We start from the raw sequence: 23,009 nt of genomic DNA on the forward strand, positions 1-23,009 counted from the left end.
TTTGGTACTTTTCTATTACAAATTAAGTTCACCAAAGTTTTAACATGGGAAAACTTTAACATGGTCTCCTACTTTAGGAGATCAAACAACGAAGTTAATTATCACAGAAACAAACATTTCAAATGCAGGTCTGAGCTGCCAATAATAAATAAGAAGCCACTTTTAGTTCTCTGAAAATGTCCCTGAATTCTAAAATAACAATATGAGTCCTGTTCACCTACTTTGACCTTATTGTGATATGAGTAAAATTATTCTTATAACATGTATACCTCTCATGCATATACATACAAAAGCAAAGTTTCCATTCAACTGATACTAGTCATTAATGGTGATAAACGTCCATATAGGTCACTGTAAAATTAATTTTACAGTAAAAGAGAAGTAAAATTAATGAGAAAAGAAATAACCCCTCTCTGAAACTAAAGCTCTTTAAATCAAAATGTTGTCACTCAAAATTTAAAATATTTTCTCTGGTCAGGAAAAGGCAAAGTTTTTTAAGAAAAATATAAGGTCACTTAAAGGTCATCTAGTTCCTTCAACTCAATACAGAACTATATGTGCAATAATCCTAGATCTGTCTAATTTTTAATGATAGATTCCAAAACCTCTAATGATATCACTGAGTAAATTCTTTAAATTAAATCACTTAAATTGCATTTATGTGTAGAGTACAGGATATTGGGTGCTTTGGAGGGTGTCATTTGCCTGCGGCTGTTTATGTTTTATTCTCATTTCCTCTTTGCAGTCTCTCAAGTTTATTTCTTCCGTCTGCACCCCCAGCTCAGGCTGCACCTCAGTGCCCTGCCTCTCAGAGCCTGACTGCGAGACTGAAGAACGGACATGAGGGAACTGGTAATAAGGGGATCGCACGAGGCTTTGTTTCAAACTGGCCCCGATTTGCCTTCCGAGATTTAGTCCATCCTTTCTGACAGCACTGGAGTTTTATGGTAAAGTCCTGATAAATGCTAACTACTTTCTGACAGACTGACATTTTCTGTGTATTTATGTAATAAAGCTGTGCACTTGCTTCGTTTGCTCACTTAACAAAATTGGTGACGCTCATGCTTTATTATGTGTAAGAACCATGCGGGATGCTTTTCAAGAAAGAAGATTCCTTGACCTAGCTTTCCTCAGTTTTTTGGTCTGAGTAAGTCTGGATTGACCCAGGAATCTCCATCTTTTTTCTTTATACCACTTCGTTGAGGACTGATTGACATGGAAAAAGCTGTATGTATTTAATGTAAACAACTTGATGAGTTTGGAGATAAATATACAATCTTAACTATCACCATCATAAGGTCAAAAACATTTCCATCACCTTCCAAAGTTCCCTCCCACTCCCTTTATTGTTGTTGTTGTTGTTAAAAAACACTTAATATAAGATCTATTCTTTCAGCAAATTTTAAGCATACAGTATAGCATTGTTAACTCTAGGCACCATGCTATGTACTTGACCTTCAGCGCTTATTTATCTCTCATAACTGAAATTTTGTAAACTTTGACCATCAGACTCATAGAAGCTGAGAGGAGAATGGTGGTTGCTGGGGGTAGGGAGGAGGCAAAAAAGAGGCATCTCCATGTTTAAGAAGCATCTTGGGAATTCTGATGTCAGTAGTCTGAGGGGGAAGTATATTTTGAGAAATACTGGGTTAAAATGAAACTGTTTCCTTAGCCATCCCTTCTTTGCCATTTAAGAAAGTTAAAAATATTCAATGGGAGGCAATATTGCAATGTTTATACAATGTAGTTTCAGTAGCCAGTGTGCCTAGGGTCAGGTCTTAGTTCCGCCAGTCACAGGCCTCAGTTTTGTCGTCTGCAAAATGGGGAGAATGTCAGTAACTATATAAAGGGTTGTTGGGAGGATTAAACGAATTAACATGTGTAAAGGGTTCTGGACAGTGTCTGGCAGTGAGTTCTGATTATTTTTAAAGAGAAGTTCACATTCCCTCTGCATTCTTCCTGGTTCCTTCAGTACGAAGTCCTGCTTTTTTCATGATTTGATTTGACTCAAAGATACCTGCACATTTCTCTGGGAGAAGGAGGCCATGAGGGAAAAGGGAAGAAGATAATGGCGATATCTCCAATGCAAGGTAAGAAGCTCCTCTATTAGGCGACTGAACGCTCACTGCATGTGATTTTAATGGCACTTAAAGAGCTTGTCTAACTATAATAATGGAATTGTGTAAAAATTAATAATGCAAAGATTTTAATATGATTCCGCAAATTATAAAATACAACCAAATGACATTGCTGGAATATTTTTATATTGGCAAATGAAATCTTATTTAATACCAAAGTGATGTTTTACAAAGGAAATGTCAATAATATAGCCCTATAAGTATCTGGTATTTAGTAGAAACCCTTTTCTATAGGCCTATGACAAATAGACTCAGCAAAGTTCTTAGAAACCAAAACCACTCGAGCCTGCTCCAGCCTCAGCTGCTGTTTTCATTGGCCTCACCTCTGGCAGGAGCTGCCCAGTGGGAGACGTGAGGGCTGAAGGGCCCCCCACCAGGGACACCACTCCGTTGCAATCGACTGCGCTGTGCATCTTCCCATTCATGGTCAGAATGGGGAGCACCCTGGAGGCGCGGCTGGCCTGGCTGACGTTGCTGTGGCGCCGCTCCCCGTGTCTGTGGGGCACAAACAGAGAGTCTCTTCTGCTGTCGTTGTCTTCAAACGTGCTGTGCTCGTCGTCAGCAAAGTCATTCTCAGAGCCAACATCCTTCGTTCGACCTCTGAAGCTGAAAAGACTCGCTCTACTGTTGCGTCTTGGAGAGAAGAGGGAGCCACGGATGCTCAATAAAGACTGTGAACAAAAAGGAAGGAAACAAAAAACAAAACAGAATTAAGAGCTGGCATCCTGATAAATAGGACATGTGATTCATTGTTTCAAAATTGTTGACCTGCCTACAGATAAGTCATTAGACAGGTGGAACCAAGGGCTCCCGCAGTACCTGCTGGTGGTCTGAGCTCTCTATGTTCACCTGTTTCATTTTGCTTTCCCTTCGCTCGGTTTCTTCAATTTTCCTTTTCTGTCATTTTCTTCTACTTCACCCATGCCTTAAGATAGTCAAAGTACCCCTCTACATTGTTTATCCCATTACTGGCACCCAAAACTGAAGTTTTTGCTAGACCCTTCTCTAGAAGCTAATCTGATTTAACAATCCAATGGAAAGCAATCAAATACACATCTACATTTAGATCCTTTGAAGCCAAAAATATACCCAGTTAGAGCTCACTAGTGACCACACCCTGATGCAGATCTCACCACAGAGGAAAATAAAATTCATCTTGCTAGTAGTTCTGTTTAATTATAGTACAAGAAGCTCCTTCGCTGCTCTCTGCATATTTTATAATGTCTTCATGAATAAATTAAATCAAGCTGAAAGAACTGTATGACTCATTCTCTGATTTTTACTCTTCTATCTTAAGAAATCTGAAAAATACCTATTTACAAAAACCTCGTTTTCATTAAGTGTCTGGTCCCAATCATTTAACAATTTTCTAAATAGCTGCATTGTCACTGCCATTGTGCAGTTTACCTTGATTCTTAGCTCAGCAGCAGTGAGCACAATGAATTATTACAAGTGTACTCTTCTTATAACTCTCCTGCAGTGAGCACTTGTTTTTGCTTGTCCAACATCTACTTCTCCTTCTGTTGACATTACCCTGATTATCTTTGAGAAATGATCCTCGGGCAAGACTATGACCCAGGCACAGCCAATGGGTATTTGTAGTCTGTACCTGTGGCCATAGAAGAATGGATTATATATGGCCCATTGACAGCCACCTCTTATTTTTATAATTGTTAGGAAATAGGTACATTTTAAATTAGGGTTGGTAAAAATGTTGAATATAAGTGTGGAGCTGCAGTGGGCTTCTTGCCACCATATTGGAGGAACCTGGGCAGAGGTATGGAGAAAAACTTGGTCATAATAATATGTTTTGAGCCCTTGGGTCCAACCATGCCGAAAACTGCTCACAGGTATTATTTATATGATCTAAGAAGTCCTCTTTTTTTTTTTTTTTTTTAAACAAGGCTTGAGTTGGATTCCTGATTATTAATAGAAAGAATACCAATGTCATCATTTAAATATTACTAAATTTTTTTCTCTAAAGGATTTAAAGTTACCTAAAATTATTATTTTATACCTATATATTGTTTTTACATTTCCTGACCAGTAAGTATGTTTTAAATTTTATTTTAAGCTAAAGAGTAATTTTTATCAATAATGCCTATAATCATCTTTATGATGGCTGTAAACTTTCAATATTGTCTTATGTTATGTAGTCTTCTTCACTATTTACACAAAGAAGCACATCTAAGAAGACTGATATGCTCCCCCAATGGAAGTCATTTCTCCTTTTCCTGGTCCCATATTTTTCATCTTATCAACTTCATTAGTAAGGTTTCTTGTTTTCCATATAAGTATTTTTTAAAGATTTTTAAAATTGATTTTTTAGAGAGAGAAGAAGAGAAAGGGAGAGAGAGAAACATTGACGTGAGAGCCAAACATTGATCAGCTGCCTCATGCATGCTCTCTACCAGGGCTCGAGCCTGCAACCCGGGCATGTGCCCTGACTGGAAATTGAACCAGCACCCTTTCAGTGTGTGGGATGACACCCAGCCAAATGAACCACACTTGCCAGGGAAGTTATTTTTTAAGTCTCTCTTAAACTACTCAATTTCTTTCATGTCTCTCTTCACAAGGGACATTGAATTAGCTATAAGAACATAACAACTACAGGATTTGTGACCTGTTATCATTAGCTCAAAAAGAAAGAAAGACAATAAATGCTTGGCAATAAGAAATAAAGTAGAAATTATTTATACATATCACTCTTACTAAGAGTTTATATCTTAAATTACAAGCACTCCACTCAATTAGAGGCAAAGGGGGGGTTGGAGGAAAATAAATTATAAAATTGTACACAGGTTTTTCAAGGTTCAAAGGTGAACTATGCCATATTAGAGCATTATTCACATACGACAGGAACATGAAAAATGATTGTGTCCCATCTGTTAGCATCAACCTCTACTGCTTACATTAATTATGTAAATCCATTACAATCAAATGCTGTGCCACAAATAAAGGATGGTCAGTAAGAAAAATCTGCCATACCAACTGAATCTCTAAAACACAAAACTTCTTGGTTCTTTACAAATAGGGAGGTAAATAATAACTTACTAGGTTAACCGTATCTTAAAAGGGTTCAAAATAAAACATCCAGATTTTCTTAAGACTTCATTACAGATTGAACTCGACTGCCTTCTCTTCCTTATTGCATGCTAATAAGTCAAACTGAAGTCTAAAAAATATTTCATACAATTCACCTACTCTACTGAGAAAATTATAATCTTGCAGTAAAAGCCTCCATTATATATTTTTTCAATATGAAAGTAGAAGCGGTTACCAATGCAATTCAACACAATTGCCTTTCCATCATGTCAAACAATAGCTTTTAATACTTTGGGGTCTTGGAATTTTGAAAAATCTAACAAAAGCCATGGGCCATTCATCTCTGTGTCCAGGTTAAGAACCCCACCCTAGCTTGATATTTTCTGTATTACTTCCAGGAACCTGCAAAATGGAATTAGTGTGAATTCAGAATGATCTGTTTCCCTCCCTCCCTCTTTCCCTCATTCTTTCTCCCTTTTTTCCTTTCTGATGGTTCTCTCTCTCTCCCCCTCTCTCCCTCCCTCTACATTTTCTTAGCTATTTGTTTGACTATTTCTTTATCATGTTAAAATAAAAAAAAAGCCTATCACTTGTTTTATAGATATCACTTAAGAAACAAATATCAACTTGAATCAGACATTCCATGTTGTATAAGTCAGTGATCACTTATAATGTCCAACTAGCTGGGAAATAGAGGTATGAAAAATATAGTACTGGGAAAATGTTATATCTGTGAGCAAAATTTGCAGAAAGGAAGAACGGAGCCTAACCTTTTCATGCTTAACTATCCCCACTGGTTTTTACAGCCAGAAGTTACGGGGATTTCTCTTCCCAGCACTGGAACTTTGTGCTGGGGATTCTGGTGTGGGGCTGGGACCGCTGGTTCCTCCTGGGGGAGCTCCACAGCCGAGATATCCCTCCTGATTTTAAACACCACACATGGGTGTGGGACATGCCCTTTCCATGCCTCCCTCCTATAGGCACCAGTATTATAAAAATGTTAAAGGGTCTTCTTTAAGAAGAATAAGAAAAAAAAGATTACCCTAAGTAATAAAATGTCAACAAATACATATCTATCAACAATTACTTTAAATGCAAATGGATTAAATTCTCCAATCAAAAGACATATGGTGACTGAATGGATAACAAAACAAGAGACTCACTTCAGATTGAAAGACACACGCACTGCAAGTAAAGGGATAGAAAAAGGTATTTCATGAAAATGTTGTGGGTAATGGAGGAGGGGAGCTGGGGTAGCCATACTTATACCAGACATATGGACTTTAAAACAAAGGCTATAAAACAAAAGACAAAAATGAACCCAGCAATTCTACTCCTGGGTGTTTATTTAAAGAAACCCAAAATACCAAGTCGAAAAGATATATGCACTCCTATGTTCATTGCAGCATTACTTACAGTAGCCAAGCTCTGGAAGCAACCTAAGTGCCCATCAGTAGATGAATGGATGAAAAAGAAATGGTGCATGTATAGAATGAAATATGACTTAGTCATAAAGAAGAATGAAATCTTCCCATGTGCAACAACATGGGTAGAGCCAGAGGGTACTGTGCTGAGTGAAATAAGTCAGACAGAGGAAGAAAAATGCCAGATGATTTTATTTATACATGGAATCTAAAAAACAAAACAAATAAACAAGCCGGACAGAAACAGGCTTACAGATACAGAGAACATTTTGACAATTGCTAGATGGGATGGGGACCGGGGCAATGGATAAAAAAGGTGAAGGGATTAAGAAGTACAAATGGGTAGTTACAGAATAGTTATGAGGATGTAAAGTACAGCATTAAGAATGTAAGTCAATAATATTATAATAACTACAGATGGTGTCAGATGGGTACTAGATTTATTGGGATGATCACTTTGTAAGTTAAATAAATGTCTAACCAGAAGATAGTACACCTGGAATTAATATAACATTGTATGTCAACTGTAATTGGAGGAAAAAGAGAATGCACTCTTCAAATGAAGTTGGCACGTGGATGGAACAACCACACAGATGGTCTGAAAGAGTCCACAGTCCACTACTAGGAATCTGCCCCTCAGAAAACTCACCTTTCCCTGAGTTCAGGCACAGTAGCAAAGAAGAAATGGGAAACATCTGCTGATAATTCCCCATGTGGAAAATTGCCCTGAGATGTTTGAGTCTTTAATGAAATCTCAAAACCACAAACCTTCCCATGCCCAGTGGAATCCATGCTCTAAAAATGCTTTCCTGGAATCAAGAAATTGTGTGGAAGAAAAAGGGCCTCTCTGGCAAGTAACCTCACAGAGTGATCTGATCATAAATTCCTAATTGTGCGGGTCATGGTGGGTAGTCACGCCCCAGGAATATAATAACTTCTTTAATAAAAGGTATATCTTTGCAAGCTCCGTCCACCGCTTCTGTGCATTTGGGTTAACACATTTTTTAAATGGCCCCCTTCCACATCCCTCCTCCTAATACCTGATCACACTCTCAGATCCCTCCTTCTAAATCGTGAGAGCGTATTACCTTGATTACCTTATAATCTGATTCACACCTTGTTTTCTCCCACCTTCACGTACTCTTCCTTACATTTCCTTCTTAATTCAAATGCATAAGAGAAACTACAAAATTGTCATTCTTGGGAGCATGTGAGATCTTGCTTCCCCACATATGTTTTCAGTTTGGCTCAAATAACCTTATAAAAAATTACCTACAGGTTTGGAAGTTTCTTACATCAACAGTTGTAAAACTCACAAATTCTCTGAGATCATCATCACAACACTTGATGGTCGTTACTGTTCTGAAAGCACTGTGCCATCCAGGGGAAAGGCAGTCTTATCTCTACCAAATTCTGGCACATCTTTAAAAAAGTTGTCCGTTATGAAAATGCAATTTATGTCATGTAATATTTTTACCTGGTGTGGAGAAGAAAACCTCTTTTCGTATGTCAGCCTGCTTCCTTCTAAGGAAAATCGGAAACCTTTTCTTCTAATGCTGTCTTCAGATTCAGATTTGCGGACTCTGTCTTCCTTCTCTTCTTCTCCAGACTGTTCTTTCTGTTTCTTTTTCTTCCTTCTGTTTTTCAGCTCTTTTTCACTCTTGGAGCTCAACTTGGATGCTACTGAAGAGCTCTCTGAGAAGACTCCTAGCCCACCCGCACCACTGAAGTCTCTTGATTCCGCAGATGTTGCTGCAGCTGCTGCCTAGAAGGGCACGAAGTAAATGGCACCGGCATATAAACTTTGAGGAACTCTATCCATGTTACTGGTTAGTTTACCTTTAGTATCATGAATATGATCTTGAAATACAATGCTCCATTCTGGTACATATTTTGGAAAACAATATATTGCCATCATACCAATTAAAGAATTAAAATGAACAGACACGTGGAAGATGAAACACGTGACTGATGAAAACCTTCAAGCTCTGTCCTCACACTATGCTTCCTAACTATCTAATAATATGAACAAGACACTCCAATGTCATAACAAAATTTTCTCTGATTTAAACAGTGTCGTAAGAAGGAAAGAATTTAAGAATTAAAGGTTTTCTATTTTAACCTGATTATCACACTTTCATTTAACAATGACTTTCAGTGCCAGTCAAAATTACCGAATTTAATGCAGTCAAGTGCTGTTTTATTTTAATGAACTTTTTTTCTCTTTGGCTAAAATTATTTCATTAAGAAGGGCACAACAAAAACATATTACAAATTACAGATTATAGGGAAATCCCAGATCATATCATCTATGAATTTGTATATTACAATAGTACAATTTCTGGAAAGATACAGTATTCAATTGTGTTGTTGCTACCCCAGTGTATTTTATTTATCTGGTCTTTATTCTATATTTAGGATACTCAGTGTTAAAAGAGATCTAAATTCAAGATCCATGAAAAGCCAAAAACTATGCAATTGGACTAGTTAATGTCATTAAGTCAAGCAAATATAATTAGAGACATTCTTGCCTTGTTTGAAGCCTCATCAAGTACAAATTAAAGGACTTGTGGGGACTAGGCAGAGAATGTATTGATTTACTGTGCTCGCCCACTAGTCTTCCCCTTATGCAATCCACAAGCTTGCATTTAAATACTCTTCAAATAGAAAATAAATATTAAATAAGTATTTCTTTCTAGACTCTAGAATATAATCTTCCTAGTTTGACACCAGTTTCCTGACCGAATTTCCCATGTCTAGTGACACTAATAAAGAAGCAGCTATAACTGATCTCCTCCTCTCCAGAAGATTAAGAAAATACTTTGATTGAGGGCATATTGGTCTAATTATTTTGTGAGCTTGAGTAAATGAGGGGTCACAAGGGAGAAAAAAAAAAGTCAAAAAGCAATTACAAATCTCCATGTTTTGATGCCATTAGTATTGACAGTAATTATCAAAATACAATAATAATCTCCTAATAACCAAACAGGCTTCCAAGCACACATGACATGTTTTAAATAGCAATGTAACCACTGCTGATTTTGTCTCCTAAATGCCACTTGACTTCACCAGTGTGGTCAGAAAATTAATTGAGATAAACAAACACAAAAGAGCTCAGTGTTTGCTAACTGTACCTGAGCTTCTTCTTGTTGCTTTCTTAACTGTTCAAGCATCTGCTGAAATTCAGCCTCTTTCTGCTCTGCCTCTTCCATGGTGGCCTGATTCTGTTCCTCATAGGCCATGGCCACTACAGCCAGGATCAAATTTATAAGGTAGAATGAGCCCAAGAAAATGACCAGCACAAAAAATATCATGTATGTTTTCCCAGCAGCACGAAGTGTCTGCAAAATGGAAGAGATATTTTATTAAATATTATATAGGATGTGATGAGTTCAAACTCTAAGTAACAAAGTATTCTATAGCAGTTCTCTTGATCTCAGTATTTCAAGCTTCTCAGAAGAATTCATTTTATCTGTTCTCACCAGTTGATAAAGGTTTTCCCAGAAGTCTTGTGTCATGAGACGAAATAAGGACAGGAAGGCCCAGCTAAAGGTGTCAAAGCTCGTGTAGCCGTAGTTGGGGTTTCTACCAGCCTTCACACAGATGTATCCTTCCGGACACTGGCTGAAATTAGGTTAAAGCAAAGAGGGGAAGTCAGTAACTGCCAGTCTGCTGGCTGTCTTTCTGGTTTTTACAGATGCTGATGCCTATTTCATACAACACTGAGGAAAGCAGATTGCTCTTACCTTTCCCAGCACTTAACCCAACACTACGTGGACTGATTTACATAATAACAGAATCTATTAAGGTTATTTGTGAACTCCTCTGTGATTTATCATTGTCGTTATTATATTTATCACATCTCCATATGAAAGCAGTCATGTCATGATTAATATTTTTGGGGACTTGGGGGCGTGAACAGAAAAATGAGTCTACAGAGGAAAAATTAATTTTCACTGAAGATATCTAGAGGCAGAAGTGTGTGTGTGTGAGTAGAGAAGAAGGGTGAAGGAAAGGTCAGTGGGGGGACAGTGAAAGGAGGAGATGACTCTGCATAGTGAAGATGTCATATGACCTTGACGATGAAGCTGACCTTGGCTTGATATTGTGCCTGACATTTCAGGGCTGCATGATCAGGTGCAGGTTTCCTAACCTTGCTCCTCTTCGGGCACTTCATGCATGTGTGTGTGTGTATGTATATATATAAAAGGTTTGATAACAGAACCTGCCTCACAAACAAACAAGCATTGAATTTGATATTGTATGTAAAGCACTCAGTGTAGTACAGACAAGGAATTTAAAGCACCCTGTTTTACTGATCACCGGGATCTGAAGATAAAGGCACTACAATCTTTATCGTATGAATCAAACGCAAAGCCTACAAGCATTGAGAATTCAGCTACAGGTACTAGTTACTAACGTTCACAGATCATCTTCCATAGAAAGAACTCACTGAGTGCTATGTTAGCTGTATGTTCACTAACCTATTTAATTCTTACAGTCACCCTATTATTATACCCTTTTATTACCTAAGGAAACTATAAGGTAAGCCGATGGGACATTCTATGGTGGAGTCAGGATTTGAATCCATGCAAACTCTGGTCTCTGCCCTTAACCACTTAGCTAAAATATGCTAGGACAGAGGCTCACCATGCCTCAGACACTGACATCATCTTCAGAGAGCATACACTTTAAGCCATGGGGACCACACTAGCACACGTACATAAAATATCACACTTATAAAGGTACATGTTTATAAATTCTATTAACTTAAGCTTATTATTTATATGCACTGCTTTTCTATTTTCCATTGAACTAACTTGGAAGATCAGCCATGACCTAGCATGGAAAAAGAATGCTGCATATGAGTGTGTGAAAGAAGTGAGAATCCACACTTACCTCAGCTATTTTGCGAGTCAGTGTGAAATGGAATTTCTGGAGGCTTTGAATGAGGAGCAGCAGGGGCCGGGTGGGCGGGAGGTGGCAGGTTAGGGAGGCTGATGGAGCAATGTGGACCGAAACTCAATATGAAACATCACTTACCCTGCATCCGAGCTGTTGCCACAAAGCAGAGCATCGTTTTGCCCTTCCAAGAAATAAAAGTGACCTATTTAAAGAGTGAAGAATAGCAAGCATCATTAAAAAGCCCTCAAAACACTGCAGCTATTATGTTTAGAGAATAAAGCTTATAATTTTCCAATTGTAATGAAATAGATAAAATAATAAATATGTATATGGATAAATGAAAATATTTTAATAACAACTGAATACTAAAAATATATCGAAATATAACATTTTAAATTAAACAAATGTTTAGAAAATCTGTTTTAAAATTTTTTGGAAGGAAAACTATTATAACATTTTTATATCAGCATTTACTGTGAATATAAACTCAAATTACTTGAGATGCCTCAAAAAGAGCTGCCAAATTAAGGCAGTGTTCTTGACAAAAAAAAAAAAACAAATTGAGAGAAAGATAAGCCTTGTTGCTGTTAATGCTTTCATGCAAATAAGATTTTACTTTACGAATACTTTTTGCCTGGACTCCAAATAGATTCAGACATTTTTCTCCTACTCATTTTAACTTAATTTCCATTGAAAAGTGGGCTTAGGTGTTTGCTCTTTCTATAATGCTATAAATAAGTGTTTTACTTAAGGTTTTGGCTTGATTACTATATTTCAAAAGAACTAAATAGACTTGTTTCTCTGGAGATATATATTTTCTAATTACATCTAGTTCTTATTCGTATAGAATACCTTACATATAACTTTAATAAGTTGCAAAAGCGATCTCAAGAAACACACAATTTTAAAAAACCACACACAAATACCGCACAAAAATTATTATGATTGTTTTAGGAAAACTTAAAGTCTGTATTTAAGAAATATGCTAATATATTATGCAGGGAAACCTGTGTCATGGTTTTGCAATAAAACAACAAAATTTTAATCCTTACCTCACAACATATATCAAAAAATAATTCTAGATTTTTTTTTAAAGATTAAAGATTTAAAAACAAGCCCATTAATATGATATGAAGGATATATAAGGTTTTAAAATAGAGAATATATAGGTGGTTGCTTTATATGTAGAATATTAAGGTGAATATTTTCGTTATCTCTAAATCAAAAATTTTTCTAAACTAAAATATAGAAAAAAAATTTAAAAAATTAATGAGGCCATTGCCAAAAATCAAAATCACGTAGGCATCAAAAACAAGTAATAAGATTAAAAACATGAGGTGGAGGGGATCAATGGGGATAAAAAAAAAGGGACATCTGTAGTACTTTCAACAAGAAAGATAAATTTAAAAAAATAAATGATGGCGCACACACACAAAAAAGATGAAAAACAAGCCTGAGAATACAGTTGCCAAAACAATGTTAATATACTTGATAAATTAAAGTTCATATGAATTCCCTAAACATACTATCACCTGATAAAATAATGGGTAAAAATATCAACAGATAATTCACATTATATAAAGTGTATAACTTGCTAATGATAGTAATAAACATATCTTTAAAATTTTATTGCATTAATAATTAGGAACAGAGGGTGCATTTTTTCTTCTACCAAAAGATTTAAAAATATGGTAACAGCAATATTAGCAAGTGGTCTGACCTCTCTGGAGGTCAATTTGACACTGTCTCCATAAACTTAATCTGGTCCTACTCTTGACCCAAAAATATTCTATTAATGAAAATCCATTTGAAGGAAACAATTAGAAATAGAGAAAATATTTATGTGCAAATATTATCATTGTGCTATTATTATAATATTAATAAATGGAAAACCTAATAAGTAATAAATTGTTTGCTTTATTTATTCATTTATCCAGTGAATCTTAATCTCCCCAGTATAAATCTCCGTAAATATTCTTCATAAAAATACCAGCTCTTAAAATATTAATATAATGCGAGAAGAGATAAAATTTCAAATGGTCCTATAAACCATGAAGGGTAGCACAGGATAAGTGTCCCAGTGGAATACTGATCATCAAGGGATCAACGGAAGTTGATTTGCTAATTGTACATGGAGAGGATGAGACTTGGATACCTAAATGATGGAGGGGCTGGATTCAATGGTAAGAAAGTATGCTGAAGTCTATGGCATTATACATTTATTTTTATGTCCATCTTTAAAAATAAAATCAAACTATACTGCTAAAACAATGACTGATACCAAAGGAATACATTGGGACAAGAACATTAGAGAGGTAGGTTTCGAGTTTACTCTTTCCCATCGCCAATGAGAAAATGGCCAGATTGGGGCTGCTTAACATTTTGATGAGCACACACATTCAGATTTCACCCTGGTGGATAGTTTCTCTGCTTCCAGAGACATAATATGTACTCAATACATATACTGAGTCAACCAAATAAGACCGTGTTATTTTTCCCCAGTCTTCTTAACAGTACATTTCAGTGTAAAATTCTGACTTACTAAAGATGACTGAAAACGCCTGATCAGTGCCTGCCAAGTAAACACAGCTTAATGTGGTACTGCTCTCAACACTGCTTTAGAAAAAGATAACACATAGGATAACTTTTATCATGTTGATTGACAGATAAGGGAAAAGGTATTATTTAATTTCTGTATCACATGTAGTGATTTATCTTAACTTGGTCTAAATCATTTGGTTCACAAAAAAATTGAGACAATTTTCACTATGTGTATTCTTTAGTATTTAAAGGATTAAACAACTTAATGGTTAAAAGAGTATATCTTACTTTTATCCTCAATATATTCATCCCAGTTAAACATGCTCACTGTCCTATTGAAAATGGTACCGTTCCCATCCAATGAGTTATTAAAGAAGGAAGTGACGTTTATTTCAAAGGAAGAATTATCTGGGGGCCATTGCAAACATTTATTCCGCAGGTTGCCCATAAACAACTGTAGTCCTATTAGCGCAAACACGCTCAGACAGAACACAGTCAGGATCATGACGTCAGAGAGCTTCTTCACAGACTGGATCAGGGCCCCCACGATGGTCTTCAGGCCTACAAATAAAATCAGAGGGAGAAGTTTAAATATACTGTTTAACAGCTATTTTACTGACAAAACATCATGAGCTTGTCCTGGAAAATAAAAATGTCATGCAGAATGCCAAGAATATTAGCTTAATGTTTGTGATCGAATAACATTTTCATGAAAGGCCTGCTAGCCGGTGAAAATGAATGAAAGCAGAACTCGTATGTTCATTTGAAAACTGTGAATGGAAATGAACCAAAGTGTATTTCCAAACACTCCTTAGAACAAAAAAATGGTTTTCTTATTCATGCTTAAACATCAACCTTTTGTAAATATTTTGCTTATATTTGCAGATGTCTTACTCCCTTACCTCTTAGTGATTTTAGAAATATCTATATGAATAGTAGTAATAGATCTTTAAGTCACTGAATTATGAGGTTATATATTTGTGAATTCTATAAGCTTGAGTATCGGTTAAAAAAGGAAGACATCTGAAAACTGAGCCTCATGCAACACTCATGCTATCCTTTGCTCTTTCATTTATCTGCAGGTAAGAAAATTACCAGTTTTTACCTAAATGTTCCAATTCCCATCAGTTTGAACGCCTCATAGTTTAGCTTCTATGCAGAAAGCTTGATGTTATAGGATGCAGACCATGTAGCCTGTTACTGCAAATGCCTCATGCAAAAACTTGTTAAACTCAAAGGCTGATTTAGAACAGTTTTAAAGAAAGCAACTAGTAAAAGCAAAAAATCAAGTCCATCCCAAAATATGATGTACTGATTCTTGCTTTTTTACATATTTATTTGCAATAGGTGACAAGCAACAAGGCTTATGCACAAATGCAGCTAAACTCAGCCAATGCACCAACGCAGCTAAACTCAGCCTCGGTGTTTAACCTAGCTCTCACCTGGAATGACTGAAATTGTTTTCAATGCTCGGAGAACTCTGAATGTTCTCAACGCTGAGACATTGCCCAGGTCCACAAACTCTGTCACATATCTGCAATAGGGGAGTTCACACACAAACACAATGACAAAACACAAGAAACAGTTGGAGATATAAGGGGCCTACCACCTTATACCGGTTTCTTCTTACCTGGAATTACAGAAATAGTTTTCAAAGCTCTCAAGACTCTGAAAGTTCGAAGAGCTGAAACATTGCCTAGGTTTACAAATTCTGTTATATACCTGTAGAATTAAATCAGAGTTATTCAGAATTTAGGGAAATCTAAGTCTACGTTGGTCTTACATCAAGACCTTTGTAACTTCATTGAGTGTTGCCATTAGATTTCCCAATTAAGAGAAAAATGGCATTGTCATCAAGCATAATCTCTGTTACACAGGAAACTATTATTTTACAGTGTTAACTGAAACCAAAGCCATATAATTTATTATGTTAGTTCCTAATTTCTCCAAAGTACATCATTTAATTGGAAGGAAAATATTCTAAATTCACATGATAACTACAAAAAATGCTTGATCTGTCAGGGGAAGCCACCAAGGAGAAATATAATGTAGGCTTCCACCAATGATTTATCCTTCCAGCATGGAAAATGTATTAAAATACTTACGCAAAAGTAATGACTGTAAAATCCAACCAATTCCATGGGTCCCGTAGAAATGTGAAATCTTCTAAACAAAAGCCCCTTGCAAGTATTTTTATAAGTGATTCAAAAGTATAAATCCCTGTAAAGGTGTACCTGAGAAAAAACAGCCAAGCCCACATTAAAGATCTAGTGTGTAATTTACATGTACATATCTTAAAAGAGACTTAAACAACAAAAATTGGAGGTTTCTATATGGGTCTAGATCTGTCGCCCTACAATGTAGAGTCTAGGTAGGGATTAAAGTAGAAAAGAAACATTACATTTTGAAAGACATTCTCTTTGGATTGCAACTAAATGGGTACTGTACTTGCTATATCAACTTGAAGGCCCAAATAATATAGTTCTGTATGAAGATATTATCTAAAATACACTGGCTTTCGGTCTGATTGAAGCAAATAGGTATTAATCCAAAAATTGAAAGAAGTATTGATGTTCAACAAAATATGCATTATTAAGATACATGAACTATATACTAATAAAACATAAAAAGGTAATAGCCATGAGTAAAGGAATATACAAACTAGGTCTAATTTTTGTCATTGGATGTTAGTAGTCACTGATCTTCAAAAGACTGTGAGACTCACAAGGAACATAAAGGGCTACAAATATTGGCCGTCAAATCAGTGCAATAATTTGAGCTACTGAATAAGCCACCACTGCAAGCTTTGTCCTAGAGGACATTAGTGCTTGAAATGAACTTAAATCACTGTCTAACTTGTCCAGTTGGGAGGAGCTAGTATGATTTGTTAGAGAAACTGAAGTCTCAAGCTGTTAAATGCACAATTTGAAATACAAAGGGATGAGCATATTGAAAGATATATTTAATTTTCTACTCACTCTACATTCTTTGTCCAGTCTGGAGGATTACTCATTGTCATAAACACACAGTTGGTAAGAATGGTGCACATAATGAGCACATTGAATAAAGTAGAATATCGTCAAGGAAGACAAAGTTCACTGGAAATTTCATTTTCATGCGCCACCATGCCTTTTGCCACCATGAAGTTTAGAACCTTTATGCCCTTAGACTTTTATTATTGAGTTTGTTCTTTCCATTTCTGTCATTCAACAACCTCATAGCTAGGCCATGTAGAACCACGTCACCACCTATTTTGAGGCTACTTTGGTGCTTTTTAGTAATTAAAAAGATTAAGTGCAAAGCAAAGTGTTCATTAGTCAATAATTTATCAATTTAATTTTTTTAAATGAGAGACTCAACTCACTCAACCACAACTACGAATTCAACATTTTATAAATCATGATGAAATTCGGCAGAATTCAAGTGATTAATTAAGTGCATTGTACCCCCATTCACTCTGGTGAAAAGTCTTTAATAAGATCTGTTCTATGTGGAGTATATAATATACTGTAATAGCTTATAAAATTCTGAACAGTAAGAGAAAATAGCTGATATTTGTGTTGGCATGTCTTGGATTTGTAACTGTGGTCAAATTACCCGTTAATTTTTCTGAGCCTTGGTTCACTTCATTATAAAAGTAAGAAAAAAATAACTATTTTACAGGATTTCTGTGAGGATCAAGTTATTTAAAATATGTTAAAGCTACTACACTTAATGGGTCTGGTACAAAGTAGGTGCTCAATAAATTGCTTTCCTAACTTCCTGAATCGTAGAGAACATTACTCATAAAAAAATATCTAGTCTGTTTCACTTTACCCCACTATGCTTTTGTGGACATAGTCAATGTCCTTCACTTTTCCGAAAAATAACAAAACTCTTTAAGAAAATATTTGGTAGTCAGGTAATGAAATGACTTTCTGTTATATTTGATAAAAAGCACTAGAATTCAATTGCAATTATACAAAGAAGAACCTTTAGCAATGTAAATTTAAACACAAAAAATCCCAGAGAATAAATGCTACTCATAAGCCTTCTCACCTTTATTTTAATTATAAATTTTCATATTACTAGCACATAAAGAAATATCACATGATTTTAAGTGCGGTAAGAGGGGACAGTGAGTAGCCAATGTTGCATTAAACTATAAAGGAAGTTTCTTTGCACCTACAGCTGGCTTTAGTCAAAACAATAATAGATTTTTTTGTTTTTACTAGTAGCAGTATATTGCACAAGCTTAATTCTCAGCTTGTCCAAAGGCATCCACATGAAAACAATCGTAAGTGAATGATGCAGATCAGCCACGTGAGGGCACTACAACCTAGAGAACACAGAAAAACACCATTTCAAGGAAGAATCATCTTTTTCCTTTACTGCTGAAAAGAAACAAAACATAAGATAAAATTAAAGATGATTTGCTATTAGCATATAAAACTCCCTTTGGCAGATTAGCACCATTCTGAATGCATGGTTCTCAGCCTCCAGGGTCTTCAACACAGTTCTGTATTTCCCCACTTAGCTCCATTTCTTACTCACTTTGGACAATTTCAAATATTTTCCACTCTCCTCCAACTTCTAATCTTCTTTTTCCCCCCTCCCACCTCAAGCTGATGATCTTATTTCCTACTTCACTGAGAGAAGAGATCAAACCACTCTGCCATATCTCTACTCCTCACTTCCAAATTGACAAACCTGTCGTACTGGGACCCATCCTTTCTCCTTCCTGTTTCAATAAGGGAAGTTTTCAATTCCTCCACCCATACTCTGTGCACCTTCTATTTTCCAGAATACTTCAGAAATCTCGTCCTTCTCTTATCTTTACTATTTCTCACTCTACTGGTCGCTTCCTGTCAACATAAACTTGTTTACGTCTTTCCTATCTTGGGGAGAGAGAGAATGCCTTCTTGTAACCCACAATCTTCCTTAACTACTTCCAGCCTCTTCTCTCCATTCATAGCCAAACTTCTTAAAAGAGATGTTTATCTTTTCTTCAGCCTACTAGCTTTTCTTTCTGAAGAGAACAAACTCTCCATGTTTTGTCACTAAAATGAGAAGGATAATTTTGAGTTTTTATTTGACTTGCTCACCCAGCAGTTTTTGACAAAGATGATTCTTTCTCCTTTCATTATGCTCTTTTCACTTCATGAGGTCCCAATCCCCTGGTTTCTTCATGCCTTGTGGACAACACTTTGCTTGTATCATTTGAACCCTTGTAATTCCTTTTTGAAAAGAAGGACATAGGATATCTCAGCCATTTCCCCCCCTCTCCTGCTATATTTATCCTAGTAGAGTAGAGCTAATCACACATAGCTTCAAGTACCACTTATGTGCCCCCTGATCTCAAATATTTCTCTCCAAGTTAGACCTCTCTTCCGAACTCCACAGACCCGATTGCCCATATGATATCTGTACTTATGTATCTCATTGATACTTCAAAATCATTTCAAAGATTTTGAGTTCTAAACTGAACTGAAAATCTTTTCATTCCATCCCTCTGCCATACCCCCCCCCCAAAAAAAAACACCACCCTGCTCCTTTGACATCTCTGTATCTTATAAAATGTCCCATGTTCTAGCCAGGAACCTAGAAGCAATCTTGGGTTTCTCTTTCCCTAAACTTCCACACAAAACTTAGCACCAAACATTGTCAGTTCTACCTGCTATCTCTGGATTCAGTCAACTTTTTTTCATCCCCACATTACTACATAGTCCAGGTGTGTACCAAGTCTAACCTGGATTATTGCAGTTTCCTCCAAACTGGCCTTTCTGACTCCATGTTTGGTTCCTTTCAACCTATTCTACATACTGAGCCAAAATTATCTTTGTAAATGTAATTCAGATAATTTCAATAGCTACCCACTATTTTAAAGTGATGATCAAATGTCTTATCATTGTCTAGACCCTAGAAGGCATGACTTCTGTCTACTTCTCTAGTTTTGTATTCTTTACTCTTCATTGCACTCTCTCTTATCCCATATTCTTATAATTGTGTTAGAGCATCTAATGAAATATGCCCTTTCTTAAATAAGGGTCTTTGCAAATGCAAATGCCATTTCTTCTCCCCTTCTCTCTAAGCTATATCTTAGCCCAACCTTTTCTTGAACTTGAGACTCCTCCACTGAACATCTAATAGGCATCTCAAAAATAACATGTTCAAGTCAGAACTCTGTATTTTACTCACCATTGTTATCCACCGGAAGTCACCCCAAGCTCAGTCAACAAGAACTACATTTTTCTTTCTTGAGCAGACCCAACACTTGGACTCATCCTTAGGTCTGCTCATTTCCTCATATACTACACCCATTTTCTCAGCAAAACTTGTCAGCTCTTCTGCAAAATACACCTGAATCCGATGACATTTTGCCATCCTCATTGTTTCTACCATAGTCTAAGCCGCCAGCATCCCTTGACTTCATAATGGCAGTAGGCCCCCAATCTGTCTTTTTGCTTCTACACTCCCCCCTTCCCCCATGCATCCTATTATCTGTGAAGCAGATGGGGTGATCTTTGTAAAATGAGAGTCAGTTCATAACGTTCTTCTGCTGAAAATCCTTCAGTCATCTCTTCCCATCTCATTAGAAGTAAGCATGGTGTCCTCACCATGGACTACAGCTTCAGCCCCTGACCTCCACTCTCACTGACCTTGTCTCCTCCTACCCCCTGCCTTTCTGACTCTGCTGCAGTCACACCGGGCTCCTTGCTGATTCTTGAACACCCCAGTTTCACTTCCACCTTCATACTTTGTCCTCATATTTGCCATTCCCCTTACATTTACTTTCCCCCTAAATGTCTATGTCTCACTCCCTTATTTCCTTTGAATCTTTGTTCAAATGAGGACTTCCCTGACCATATGATCACTCTCCTCTTTTTTATGCTGCTTTATTTTTCTTAATAGCACATATCACTAGCTGGCATACGATTTATTTTTACCATCTTTCTCCTCTCAAATACACACATACGCATCAATGTAACTACATGAGAATGGGACTTTGCTTTGTTCAATGTCTCATCCTAATGCCTAAAAGAACATCTGCCACATAGTAGGTACTCAAAAAATATTTGCAAATCAACATATAAATGAGTAATGAATGTAAAATAAAAAGAGTGTGCATATGAAGTTAAAATCATAAAAACAGACATGAAACACATTTAAAATTCTGGGAATTTAAGGAATATAGATTATTTTTAACTTGTTTACTATCTAAAAATATATAACCATGCTTTAACTATCAAAAAAAATACTAAGCACATCAAAAACATTTTCAGTTTTCAAAATATATCTTGCCAAAAATATAGTAAACATAATTTATTCTGTCAAAATCAAGAAACAAACCTAATTTTTTTAAATCTTCACCCTAGGATATTTTTTCCATTGCTTTTTAGAGAGAGTGGGAAAGAGAGAGAGAGAGAGAGAGGAAGAGAGAGAGAGAGAGAGAGAGATATGTGAAAAAGACACATCGATTGGTTGCCTCCCGCACGTGTACCAACCAGGGCCAGGGATCGAGCCTGCAACTGAGGTATGTGTCTTTGGCTGGAATCGAGCCCAGGACCCTTCAATCCTTGGGCCTATGCTCTAACCACTGAGCCAAACCAGCCAGGGCAACAAAGCTATATGAAACAAGTTGGAATTTTTGTTGTAAATAGAGGTATCAACCTGGGTTTAAAATACAAATTTCTTTACTTTGAACGGTCACTTTCTGGTTTATAAACTAATGATAATGAACACAATGATCTCTTAACTGTGTCCAAACCCACTGTGACTATCCTTAAGCATTTTTAACTTACAGCAAAGGGCACTGTGCCTGAAGTCAGAAAACCAAGATTTGAACCTAGGGTTTGCATTGTGAGAAATAAAAGACAAAACCATTGGGAAAATCTCTTGCAAACTGTACAGTATCATATATGCTAAAGTTTACCAGGATTTATTATCAGGTGCACCACTATCACCAAAAGACTAAAGAGTGTATCTACCTTAGACTATTAGCTCAACTGTTTTTTCTTTTCTTATTCCAACTTGAGATCATCAGAAATATAATGTTTTAATTCAGGCAATTAGAGATTTTAAAAAATCTACTTTTTCTACCTTGGAAGAAATTTGTGGCTATCAGCCAATTTGTAAGCTTCTAGGCGAATCGACCATTTGGCAAATCTTAATAGAGCTACTTGGCTGCCCTCACACTTCAACTTGCATCACTGCAGCTCTTCTAACAACTGTGTCCCTTGGAGGATTTCTTTGGAACCAACTGCAAACCCTCAAATTCAAGTTGTTCCTTAGTTCCTAAAGAGCCCTCACCATAAACTGTGTTCTCAATGCCCAGATTCTCCGATCAGAACTTCTGAAACTAGCCTCTTTCTCTGCCAGTGGTAATTTCTCTTTCTGGAGGGTCATAAATTAAAATATATGGGCTCTCTAGCCTCCTAAGATTTTTTAGGGTAGAGATTATGGCTTTTATCACATTCTCAAAGAGCTCCATGCAAAATTTTTGAAACAAAAAGTTGCCCTTTTCTTTAATATTAAACTTTCTTAATCTCATCTCACCATTCAGATTCAGAACAAAATAGATTTTCCTGACCTTTTCACACCTTCCATTTTGTCACTTGTTTTGCATCTGATTTTGTAACCTGTGGTTCATTAGTTACTTATTTATTCAAAACATACTTTACCAGAGTATCTGCTCTGAACAAAGAATTAAACTAAATCTGTGTGTTCACATAGTTACATGTGGAAATAATGTTGACATAAGGGGCACATAATTATTTGTAAAATATAATAAATAATTTATGAAAATATTTATTCAGTGCAAAGATTATAAGTGTTTGAAACATAATAATAGAGCATAATTTATAATTCAGGAGACCCAAATCTAAACCTCAACTTTAGCATTCATTCCTAATGCTAAGTCAAAGACATATATATTTTTTTCTCCTTATACAACTGGGGCCTCTTACTTGAAAAGCAA

At 36.2% G+C, this 23,009-nt stretch overlaps 1 protein-coding gene across 3 annotated transcripts in view; it reads right to left on the reverse strand.

Annotated features, from left to right (window-relative positions):
* The window catches only part of SCN2A (sodium voltage-gated channel alpha subunit 2), a 79,126-nt gene that overhangs the window by 53,154 nt on the left and 2,963 nt on the right, over positions 1–23,009 (reverse strand). The window contains exons 3-11 of one of the 3 annotated variants that reach the window (XM_016198460.2): positions 17,032–17,121; positions 16,159–16,287; positions 15,496–15,587; positions 14,342–14,614; positions 11,651–11,714; positions 10,090–10,231; positions 9,742–9,948; positions 8,085–8,372; positions 2,462–2,809 (exon numbers count right to left, since the gene is read on the reverse strand). In XM_016198460.2, the coding sequence (XP_016053946.2) occupies positions 2,462–2,809; positions 8,085–8,372; positions 9,742–9,948; positions 10,090–10,231; positions 11,651–11,714; positions 14,342–14,614; positions 15,496–15,587; positions 16,159–16,287; positions 17,032–17,121 (1,633 nt within the window). Of the gene's footprint in view, positions 1–2,461; positions 2,810–8,084; positions 8,373–9,741; positions 9,949–10,089; positions 10,232–11,650; positions 11,715–14,341; positions 14,615–15,495; positions 15,588–15,683; positions 15,776–16,158; positions 16,288–17,031; positions 17,122–23,009 lie in introns of those variants that run through there. The other 2 variants (XM_016198615.2, XM_016198536.2) reach the window with 2 other exon arrangements.

This window comes from Miniopterus natalensis, chromosome 8 (genome assembly GCF_054644295.1).
Source record: "Miniopterus natalensis isolate mMinNat1 chromosome 8, mMinNat1.hap1, whole genome shotgun sequence".
Classification (NCBI taxonomy): domain Eukaryota; kingdom Metazoa; phylum Chordata; class Mammalia; order Chiroptera; family Miniopteridae; genus Miniopterus; species Miniopterus natalensis.